General features: G+C 35.9%; 1 protein-coding gene across 1 annotated transcript; it reads left to right on the forward strand.

Moving 5' to 3' along the window:
- The first annotated feature begins 7 nt into the window (after positions 1–7).
- On the forward strand, positions 8–1354 carry LOC105512536 (germ cell-less protein-like 1). Its single transcript, XM_011943012.1, has one exon. The coding sequence runs from the start codon at positions 152–154 to the stop codon at positions 1352–1354; it is 1203 nt and encodes a 400-aa protein (XP_011798402.1). The 5' UTR covers positions 8–151.
- The last annotated feature ends 11062 nt before the right edge of the window (positions 1355–12416 follow it).

Genomic DNA, 12416 nt, shown 5'->3' on the forward strand with positions numbered 1-12416 from the left:
GGAGAGGGACGAGCAGCAGCCGCTCCTCCACGCCCCTGCAAGGAAAAAATTAAGGAGTACATCCGAATATAGTTGTCAAACATTATTTTTGAATAGTGAAAACAGTGACATTAAGATTTGTGCTCTAGGAGAAGAATGGCGATTACACAAAATGTATTTATGTCAATCTGGCTACTTTTCTAGTATGTTCAGCGGTTCTTGGAAAGAATCCAGCATGAATATTATTGAACTGGAGATTCCTGACCAGAACATTGATGTAGAAGCGCTGCAGGTTGCGTTTGGTTCACTGTACGGAGATGACGTGTTGATAAAGCCCAGTCGAGTTGTTGCCATTTTGGCAGCAGCTTGTATGCTGCAGTTGGATGGTTTAATAAAGCAGTGTGGTAAGACGATGAAGGAGACAATTACTGTGAAAACTGTGTGTGGCTATTACACATCAGTAGAGACCTATGGATTAGATTCCGTAAAGAAGAAGTGCCTTGAATGGCTTCTAAACAATTTGATGACTCACCAGAATGTTAAACTTTTTAAAGAACTCAGCATAAATGTCATGAAACAGCTCATTGGTTCATCTAACTTATTTGTGATGCAAGTGGAGATGGATGTATACACCGCTCTAAAAAAGTGGATGTTTCTTCAACTTGTGCCTTCTTGGAATGGATCTTTAAAACAGCTTTTGACAGAAACAGATGTCTGGTTTTCCAAACAGAGAAAAGATTTTGAAGGTATGACCTTTCTTGAAACGGAACAAGGAAAACCATTTGTGTCAGTATTCAGACATTTAAGGTTACAATATATTATCAGTGACCTGGCTTCTGCAAGAACTATTGAACAAGATGCTATAGTACCTTCAGAATGGCTGTCTTCTGTGTATAAACAGCAGTGGTTTGCTGTGCTGCAGGCCGAACAAGACAGTGAGGTAGGGCCTCAAGAAATCGATAAAGAAGAACTAGAGGGAAATAGCATGAGGTGTGGTAGAAAGCTTGCCAAAGCCGGTGAATACTGCTGGCGTTGGACGGGTTTTAACTTCGGCTTTGACCTACTTGTAACTTACACCAATCGATGCATCATTTTCAAACGCAATACACTGAATCAGCCATGTAGCGGGTCTGTCAGTTTACAGCCTCAAAGGAGCGTAGCATTTAGAATACGTTTGGGTTCTTTTGATAGTCGTGGAAAACTACTACGTAGTAGAACAACTGGCTATCGAATACTTATACTTAAAAAGGATCAGGAACAAGTGGTGATGCATTTCGACAGCAGGCTTCTGACCTTCCCTTTATATATCTGCTGTAACTTCTTGTATATATCGTCAGAGAAAAGAATTGAAAATAATCGTCACCCAGAAAACTGAAGATCTCATCGGTTGGGAACAGTAGCACTCTGCTCTGAAAACTTTTTAGGCCAGCTTTAATTTAATGGCCCTACTGATATTCACATCTAAGGTGACTAACGATGGTAAAGGCCTTATGAACTGTACAGACAATACAGATTATTCTTCTTATCCTCATTGCATTTCTCTGCACATATGAACAAAACATTTTAAAGCCAAGAAAATATCTGTCGAACCATTTCTGTTAGTACAATGTCAACTCGTGCTTTTAATTTAGCATCAGCTTTAATTTAATGGCCCTACTGATATTCACATCTAAGGTGACTAACGATGGTAAAGGCCTTATGAACTGTACAGACAATACAGAAGATTATTCTTATCCTCATTGCATTTCTCTGCACATATGAACAAAACATTTTAAAGCCAAGAAAATATCTGTCGAACCATTTCTGTTAGTACAATGTCAACTCGTGCTTTTAATTTAGCATCAGCAGAAAATTACTATAGGTAAATCTTACATTTATCTGCAACAAAATGTAGATTTAATTTTTAGCTTAAACTTTGTTTCTACCTTATGTTAGTGGACCTCAGTTATCCATCAGTAAATTTATTTTTATTTGGCTAAAATAATCTAAAAGAATAATTTGGATGGCCAATTAGAAATGCTGTTTTGAATTGGTGCATTGAAAGCTTTCTTTTAATATTTTAAACCGGCTTATTACGATTCCTCCTTTTAGTCTGATATCTTTCCAGTTCATACTTGTTTTTAATCATTAAATGCTTTCTTCCTAGTTTTGGAGACTAAGCTGAGAAACTTTTTTTAAACTTAAGCATTGTCATGCTATTTTTTTAAATTTGGCTTTCCTAGGATTTTAAGAACAATGAAAGTTAGCTTCACACCTTCAAATGATCTTGAATGAGTGAAAAATCAGTTTGATTCGAAGGATATTTCTTGCCTTACATGGTCTTTTCTTTGACAGTCTGTACACCCTTATTATTAGTTTTTCAATTATTTATGTACCAGATATTATACTTTTAAACATTAATGTTTTCTGATCTTTAGAATTATTTATGTTCAAATTTTAGTTGGGAGTTTTGTTTCCTACTTAAGCTCAGTACTTTATACCTCTGAGTTGAGTGCCTTTGAGTGACACATGTTAACAGAAATTTCATAGTAAATATAAATAAAGTCAGAGGATCTAATAAAGAAGCTGATGAAGCACTCATGTAAAAATGGAACTCATTTTTGTCAAAAATGAGATGTACACTTGTCATGATTTAGATATGTTGACCTTTTGTGTTTATTGCTGTTTTGAATATAGCCATGTTCATTTTCTTTCCAGTTAGAGTAAGTACTTCTGTGGTTAATGTATATTTTTATTGTGGCTTTTAAAATGGGAATAATTTGTATGTATCTGTGCAAATAATAAATGCACATTTGGAAAAAGAAAAAAAAATTCTTCAGTTTTTCAAAATTTAATCTCTAACATGTGGATAAATTGTATTTTACATAGGAATCACCCATATTATTATCACTGAAGCAAATAAGATCATATTGCCATATTCTATCCTAATTTGTGTGTTGCAGTAGCACATTAGTAGTAAGATGTGATTGTAAGTCTGTGCTACTTAAATAATTTGCAATAATATAATTCTATGCAATTGAATTATTGGGTTATTATAAAGGTAATAAGCAGCATGATATTATAAAAATGATTTTTTTTGTTTTTCTACAATTTTTATATGGTCAATTTCTCATAAGTAATATAGTATATGTACATTTTACAACTGCCTTTATGGATAATTTTTCTTATTCTGACACATTGTCATTTCTGTCTCTATTAGTCAGTATTCCTTCAATTGAAAATTACACAAACCCTCTTCAGTCTGTCTCATGTTAAGAGGGTATTTGTTGGCTTATTTAGTTGAGATGCATCCTCACAAAATGAAAGAAATAGAGAAATCAGATCATCAGGGACTGAAAGGGTATTTCATTGTTACTAGTAGTTTGTATCTGTAGCTCTTCCTAATCCCTGATCTTTTATGTTTGTTGATTCTCAACATGCAGCAGGAAACAGTGTCATTGACTCAGGTACAAACCCTTTGAATTTGTAATCCATAGATGTAAAGAGATTCTGTTTATAATTTGTAAAGTTCTAGAGAAGAACCATTAGCCTTGCTTGCACCGTGTGGTCCTCTCTGTGACTGGGAGATTATGAGACCATGATTGACAGCTCCACAAGCACCACTGAGTTGGGAAGGAATTTCCAAAGGAAATAATTTGATAGCAAATCATTTCTTAGTCTCAAGTGATAGGTCCAACCCACCAAATATGCAAATTTGTTTCTTTGTAATTGTGATCTATTGTAATTTAGAAGGATTTAAAGAGAAATTTATGTTTTCCTTTAGAAAGAGTGTACAATAAGTGGAGACTGTTATTTTTTTTTAAATTCCAAAATAAGGTGATTGAAGAACTGAAGGATGTGAGTTGCCTAATAAATACGAAAAAAAAAAATATTATTTTGCCCAAAATATGCAGGATGTTGCGATGGTTAATACTGAGTGTGAAGGATGGAGTTCTTTCATTGGCTTGGGGGTTTTTATAGTTGGCTGCTTAATATGATTAGACCCCCAAATGCTAAGGACTGTACTACTAATAGTATGGAGAACATTGATAGTCCTTGGTGGAAACGGTTTAGAGAGTTATGCAAAATAAATGCTTTTGACACTCCTGATTAACCACTTGTGAAAGGCAAGAACCTTAGTGTCTCTATACATAATACCTTTGACTATACGTGGAGAACTAAGGAACAGAATGAAGTCGGTTGGTTGCTCCTAAGTTCACTGGAAAAGTAATGAAAGAAAATGATGTACTCAGGGATTCTAACTTCCGGATTCAGAAGCAAATATTGAGCCTCAAATCTGCTAAGCTTTCCCTGAGTGAGTCTTATCTCCTGTAGAGAAAGCTGTAATTGTGGAAAGTCAGACACAAGTGCTTATTATGCAAGTGGCTGACCATCAGTGAAAGGTGCATGCACAACCTCAACAGGTGTCCCCTGTCAAAGCGAGGGCATTAATTGGCAAAGAATGGGACCCTGAAACTTAGAACGGGGATGTGGGGGAGAACCCTGATAAAGCTGGGGATACTGAGCTTGTAAACTCTGATGAAACTTTTTCACAAAAGAAACATCTTCTCGATCCCCAATATTGGCAATATCTCCTCCCGACACACACTGCCATCAGCCTTTCCATCTTTGTCTGAGGAGATAAACCCTGCACTGCCTGAGGCAACAGTAATGGCCTCCCCGAGACAGTTGCCAGGCAAGATGTTGTTGTTTCTCCTTAGGAGCCACCCACAACACCAACAACCCTGTTTACTTCTATGCCTATAACTGGACTAAAGTCCTAGTGGGCCCCTCGAGGTGAAGTTCAGTGTGTGACCCATGAGGAGGTGCACTACACTTGAAAAGAACTGCTTGATTTTTTCTAATTTATATAAGCAGAAATCTGGAGAACAGGCATGGGAAGTGATATTAAGGGTTTGGGATAATGGTGGAAATAACATAGAGTTGGATCACACTTTTATTGATTTGGGTCTACTAAGCAGAGATTCTGCATTTAATGTTGGAGCCTGGGGAGTTAAAAAAGAAAAAAAAAGGTTCTAATAGTTTATTTGCTTGGTTAACTGAAATATGATTAAAAAATGGCCCACTGTGAGCGAGCTGGAAAATGCCTTATCTCCTTTGGTTTAATGTAGTGGAAGGGATCCAAAGGCTTAGGGAGATTGGGATGTTGGAGTGAATTAGTAACTTTAGATCTACTCTTCCCAGCTGAGATGGTCCCAAAGATATACCCATGACCAATGCTTTGTGAAATAGGTTTGTGAGGGCAGCACCTGCATCTTCGAAGAGACCTGTAATTGCTCTTCCCTGTATCTGAGATCTAACAGTGGGAACCACACTCACTCAACTACAAAACTTAAATGCAATGGGACTACTTGGGTCCCAGGGCAGCAGGGGCCAAGTGGTGGCACTTAACAGTCAAAGGAAAGATAGGCATAGCTACTGTAATGGACAGCAGAGGCAAAGCAGCAATCAGAATAGTCTGACTCATGTAGAGGTCTGGCATTTGCTGATTAATCACAGGTCTAGTAATCAAGGGATGGAAGTGGAAGTGGCACTACTCACCATCACCCCTAGCAAGCTACTAGCAAAATTTTTGCTTCCTGTTCACATGGCATTATGCTCTGCTGGCCTAGAGGTCTTAGTTCCAGAGGGAGGAATGCTGCCACCAGGAGACACAGCAGCGATTCCATTAAATGGGAAGTTAAGATTGCCACCTGGACACTTTGGGCTCTTCTTACCTTCAAGTAAACAGGCTAATAAGGGAGTGACAGTGTTGGCTGCGGTGACTGACCCAGACTATCAAGATAAAATCAGTCTACTACTACACAATAGAGATAAGGAAGAGAATGTGTAGAATACAGGAGATCTCTTGAGGTGTCTCTTAGTATTACCATGCCCTGTAATTAAGGTCAATGGGAAACTACAACAGCCCAATCCGGGCAGGACTACAAATGGTCCAGACCCTTCAAGAGTGAAGGAATGAAAGTTTGGGTCACTCCACCAAGGAAAAAAAAAACCATGACCTGCTGAGATGCTTGCTGAAGGCAAAGGGAATCCAGAATAGGTAGTTTAGAAGAAGGTAGTTATCAATACCAGCTACAACTACGTGACCAGCTACAGAAATGAGGACTATAATTATCATGAGTATTTCCTCTTTGTTTGTTAAAAACATGTTTGTGCATGTATACAGTTGTGCTAAGAAAATATCTTCATTTTATATCCTTTTTCCTTTATCATGTGACTTAAGTATTATTGACTTCATATCAGCATTTAAGTATTGTTCACTTTATGTAATAACATTTTGATTGGGGATTGGTCCATTTCCAGTTGTATGAAGGATAGTTGTATTATGTTCGGCATAATTATGACCATGCTATTGTTTTATTTGAAGATTATATACGATCTCAGGAGATGTGTATGAGTTCAAGTTGACAAGGGGTGGACTTGAGACAGTTAGTACTGAGTGTCAGCTTGATTGGATTGAAGGATACAAAGTATTGATTCTGGGTGTGTCTGTGAGGGTGTTACCAAAGGAGATTAACATTTGAGTCAGTGGGCTGGGAAAGGCATACCCACCCTTAATCTGGGTAGGCACAATCTAATCAGCTGCCAGCACCTCGAGAATAAAAAGCAGGCTGAAGAAAGTGAAAAGACGAGCCTGGCTTAGCCTCCCAGTTTACATCTTTCTCCTGTGCTGTATGCTTGCTTCCTGCCCTCAAACATTGGACTCCAAGTTCTTCAGCTTTGGGACTTGGACTGGCTTCCTTACTCCTCAGCTTGCAGATGGCTTATTGTGGGACCTTGTGATCATGTGAGCTAATACTCCTTATTAAACTCCTATATATATATATATATATATCTCCTATTAGTTCTGTCCCTCTAGAGAACCCTGACTAATACAGAGGTTCAGTTACAGAGAGTGTTTAGTTTAGTTTGAATTAAATTTTATCAGTTTACATTTATCCACATTATCCAATTTATCTAGTATTTGTCCTATCTTTATCTTATATTTGGTTTCCCTTTAATATAAGTCATCTATTTAATGTAAAGCAGTTAATGAAATGCCAAATCTATGTATAATATTAAAGCATACTCCTTTTCTGTGACATATGGCCCACCTTTATTGCCATAGTTATATCTGAATTTACTAAACAGTTCAGGAAAAACTTTTTAAAAATTGCCGTATTCATAAAACAGATTCAGAATTGGTTGCTAATATTACTTTCTACAGCTTATTCACAGACGATCTCCTCTAAAGTTCATCCTGTCCTTCCACTTATTCCTCTGTCCATAGGCCCATTTTCTTCAGAATGTCACTGTAAGAATCTCATTCAAATTCTCCCTTATCCCCCAAAGCTCATTTTGCTTCAAATTTGTTTCTCTTCACAAAACAGTGCATTCATCAGATAGAACTCATTCAATTTGGAAAAATACTTCGTGCCCCAGCATGATGACTGTATCATATGCACACAAATAGGTGAGCACATGCACACCTGGGTACCTAGGAAAATTGATTATTAAAGACAATACTCTACTGGAAACAGCCAGGCCATATATACCTTAATGTCTGCTCCTTTAGCTAACATTAAAATCAAGCAAAGAGAAGAGTCGTGTTAATGATGAATATATGCATTAATTAATTAATTGAGCATTTATGTAACAGATTATTTTTTTAACCAGTCTTTTGTTTTAGGAGGGCAAAGGACATAGCAGGGATTTTTCATTCATCAAATTACATTTAGTTTAGATGGCTTTGTAATTCTCTGAAGGAGTAAATGGATAGTACTGCAACAGATATTGGTCAATGGGAAATTAAGCTCAACACACTTAGAAGTAAATTTTCCACTGTCTCTAATTCTGCTTTAGGACTCATACAACCCTAAAAATACAACTATAAAAATATGTTAATATATAAAATAAGCTCATTGAGAAGAACATGAACAGTTTTAATTATATTTAACAAATGAATAAAATAAGCCATTTCTTATCTTCCTCTCCAGAAAAATAGCACCAGTTACTGCAGTATTTTAAGTAACTTATCCCCGATTTCAGAGAGATATTTATTAGCATCCTTAATAGCAAAGATATCATAGCATGTTCTTTTTTTCTACCTGGTCAAAAAAGAAATTGCCACATATTTTTCTTTACCATATTTGTTTAAATTCATTTTGCTGCTTCTACGTCAAGCATGAGTTGCTTAAAATTTGTATTTTGTTTTTTTAAAAATCAACACATGTAGCAGCAAAAAGGTTCAATAAAATACAAATATGTTGCCTTTATGCAGAAGTAAACCAGCTTGCTGCCAAATTCTGTAATACAATTTAAAAGCATATATACGCATTTATAATGTGAAAGCAAACACTGGCCCAATATTAAACCAAGAAGCAAACACCCTCTTTGCAAGCTGCTGGCCACTTCCTTTATAGAAATGAGAATAGGACCTAGAATCCCCAGAAGCAATAATTTTCCAAGCTTCACCCCAAATTGTAGTGTAGTGCTTGCACAACCATTTGAGGAAAATATAGAATTCATTATTAAGTCTAGCATTTTAGAGCCCCAAATCAAATTGAAAGTAATTTTTTACATTGCCAGGCCCAAGAGAGCCTAGCCCATAAGAAATACTTAACAGAAGTTCTCATTTTCCATTTATGTTGAGCAAACTAATAGTTAAGACAAGGAAGGAAGGTAGGGAGCATAGTATATAAAATTGTTTTCTATAATTCCTAGCTCTGGCCTAAATACCAATAGTATTAATAAATGATTTTTTTTGCTTTTCCAATTTTTTTCTTTTTATGGATTTAGTGGTACAAGTGCAGTTGTGCTACATAGATATATTGTGTAGTGATGAAGTCTGAGGTTTTAGTGTACCCATCACCTGAATAGTGTACACTGTAAATTATTTTTAATAAAGAGCCCTAGTACATTGTACAAAATTTTAAAAGTACAATATTAAATATTTCTCCCTCTCCTCTCTCCCAAAGTTTTAGTTCCCTACACCAAAAAACAACTACTATTAGTGATTTCTTGTGTTTTCTTGTGTGTGTGTGTATTTGTTTACATATATGTGTATATATGAACATACATGTAGTATAATTTTTCTTCATTATATCAAATTAGAAGCATATAATACATATTCCAGCCATTTGTTTTATTCACTTAAAATATTACTTGGAGATTTTTTTATAGTGGTGCATATAAAGTGACTTTCCTTTATGCATTATATTTCTTTATGCCAACATTCCATAAAATATTTTATATTAATAGGCATTTTTGTCCTATCTAAACTTTTGATATTACACAAAAGCCCACCTGCAGTGATTTCACTTATACATATGTAATATGCCAATATGATAGTTTTCTAGAAGTTAAAGGGTAATGTAAGGGTATTTATCTATTTAATTTAATGTTTCAATGTTACAGCAAATTATTTTCCTACCAATAATATGTAAGAATGCCCTGCACCCTCATCCACATAGTATATTATGAGGCTTTTTATCTCCACCAATCCATTTAATAAAAATGGCATCTTCTCATAGATTTAAGTTGCATTCATTCATTATAAATACCTTCAAGCATAATTTCATTCACTTCAAATTGGTATGTGATTAATAAAGTCATAATTTTGACTTCTAACACATAAGTGATAAAATATCAGCACAGGTAGAATAATCATCCATGTTGCATGAAGAGGTGTTTCTATAGTTCCTATAGTCATATTGTGTATTGTGGAACCATGATCTGGAAGTTAGAATTTTTGTCCACCCACCATCTTCCTTTGAGTCTTGCCTCTCGGAGCTATGTGGAACTGTGCTCAAAAGTATCCCCATTCATGAGGCTCCAGGTTAATCGGTTATAGATGCTGTCATCTCCCAGCAGCCATTGAGCACTGTGATCCACTTCTGCTCTTGAATAAGAGTTGACAGTTTTCATAATGATACAAAAAAATTTGCCTTCGTTTAAATAATTTTTTTAGGGCAATAGGAATGATGAAAATTTCAAGCATATGTTTACCACTTACTATGTGTCAGACATAACAGTAATGCAAAACTTTCAAATTCTTTTATTTGGATTTGTCAGCTGAAAGATTGGTATTCACAGTACCATCACCAAGTGATAAGAAATGGAAAATTCAGTCAAATAGCTTTTTTGTTTCTATTTGACAGCACACTTTTGGTTTCACTTAGCCATGTCTGATTTTCCTGTTTAGTAATTAAGCAATGATCAGAGTAGAAATTGAACACAGCAACCAGCAAGTCACAAGCATTACAAACAATGGCCATTGTTCTCAGTACTGGAGGAGCATCTGTGCCCCTCCTCTTTCCTTGTGGGGAGGCCTGGGAATTCTAACGGGAGGCTGGCACCCAAGGTGAGAGGCAGGGAATGAGCTCAGGAAAGTAACATTTTCTCTTATCTCAGAAATATATCAATAATTTAAAAATGGGGTTGATATGTGCCCACTGAAAACAAATTCTACTCACTTTGGCTTTTGAATGTGCAAGGCATTCTAGTTCTCTAATCAAAGTCAGAATCTCTGAAATTCTTTCTAACTTCCCTCAAATGCTTGAGAAATATCACTCAGTCTCTGAATCCATCTGTTGGGCTGCTAATACATGCATTAGGATGGAATTAACAGTACATGTGAGTGAAGAACTTCGCATATGCACTGCTCTAAAGAAATGTTTCATCAAATAGATGACTCATGATAATGCATTGTCCCACCATGTCAAGGTGCCGTTTTCTGCCTCCTCATTAATCACCTTCACTGATACCAGACAGAATTTTTAAAAAACCTTTTACTGGGCATGGTGGCACTTTGAGAGGCCAAGGCGGGAGGATACCTTGAGCCCAGGAGTCTGTGACCAGCCTGGGCAACATAGTGAAACCTCTCTGCTAAAAAAAAAATTAGCTTGGCATGGTAGTGCATGCCTGTAATCTTGTCTACTTGGGAGACTGAAGTGAGAGGATCAATTGAGCCCAGGAGTTCAAAGTTGCAGAGAGCTATGCTTGAACCACTGTACTTCAGTCTGGGCAAAAGAGTAAGAATCTATCTCAAAAATAAATAAATAAATATAAAAATCTTAAAGATTGAAAACAAAAACCCAAAAATATATGTGGTAAAATAATACTGACAGGTAAGTAGTTTTTAAATGATCCGTGTAAACATGGTTTTGTTTCCATATTTATACTCTCAAACTTACACAGAAAATGTATGCTTAATTAATAATAAAACAAGGGTAATGTGTGGTTGATAAAAGAAAAAAGTAGAAGAGAAATATACATGACTCCCCTCACTGAGGAATGCATCCACTTTTCTCCATTGTGTAGAGTCTAGATTATTCTGTAGCTGGATGAAGCATGATACGGTCTAGTTCTGTGTTCCCATCCAAATCTGATCTTCATTTGTAATCCCCACGTGTCAGGGGAGGGATCTGGTGGGAGGTGATTGGATCATGGGGGTGATTTCCCCCATGCTGTTTTGATATTTAGGGAGTTTTCACAAGAGCTGATGGTTTTAAGTGTGGCACTTCCTCGCTCCCACTTTCTCTCCTGCTGCCATGTAAGATGTGCCTTGCTTTCCCTTTGCCTTCCATCATAATGGTAAGTTTCTTGATGCCTCCCTAGCCATGCAGAACTGTGAATCAAAGCTTCTTTCTTTATAAATTACCAGTTTCAGGTACTATCTTTATAGCAGTTTGATAATGGAGTAATACAGAGCACTAATTTATGACTGTGTCAAGTAATTGGTGGATGCCGTCCTGGTTTCTGATTCATCATATTCTTAATGTTTTTTAAACACATCAAACAGGTACATAGGATTTAATTATTGTAACTTTTAAAAAATATCAGCGAACTCCATAAAAATTCCTTTAGGTAAGAAAAGGAAAAAAATACACAAGTGTTGCTTAAAATTTTACATTGTTATATTTGAGCTGTTTTATTTCCTCATTCATCCTTTCTGCTATTTTCCCCCATATATTATTTTAAAGTGTGACTGCAAGCAAAACATATGAATTGTGGATATCTTCTAAAGCAGACTTTGTTTCACAGTTCAGTGAAGAAAGATTATACATTATCAATTTGCCAAACAAGATGTTTTTAATTACAATTTTTACTTATAATATTCTATATTAAAATACTGTGATGAAATTATATGAAGTCTTATTCATTAATTGAACATATTGATTGAATTGATACAATTATTGATTGCTTACTGTTAGAAGAACATGTGTAAAATGAGTCAAACTCAGAATACCTTCAACAACTAACTTGAATGCAAGTAACAGGCTCGATCTATCGGCAACATTTTCTTCAGTGCATCTTCTACTCTATCCTGGCAAATGGGGCAAGTAAAGCTAATAACATCTAATAGGAATTTTTCTGCTTACCAAATGGCTGTCACTCATTTTCTCCTCCAATTTAAAGGAACAGAATCTCTCTCTCTTTTTTTTTTTTTTTTT

The sequence above is a fragment of the Colobus angolensis genome, unplaced genomic scaffold (genome assembly GCF_000951035.1).
Source record: "Colobus angolensis palliatus isolate OR3802 unplaced genomic scaffold, Cang.pa_1.0 Scaffold104, whole genome shotgun sequence".
Taxonomy (NCBI): domain Eukaryota; kingdom Metazoa; phylum Chordata; class Mammalia; order Primates; family Cercopithecidae; genus Colobus; species Colobus angolensis.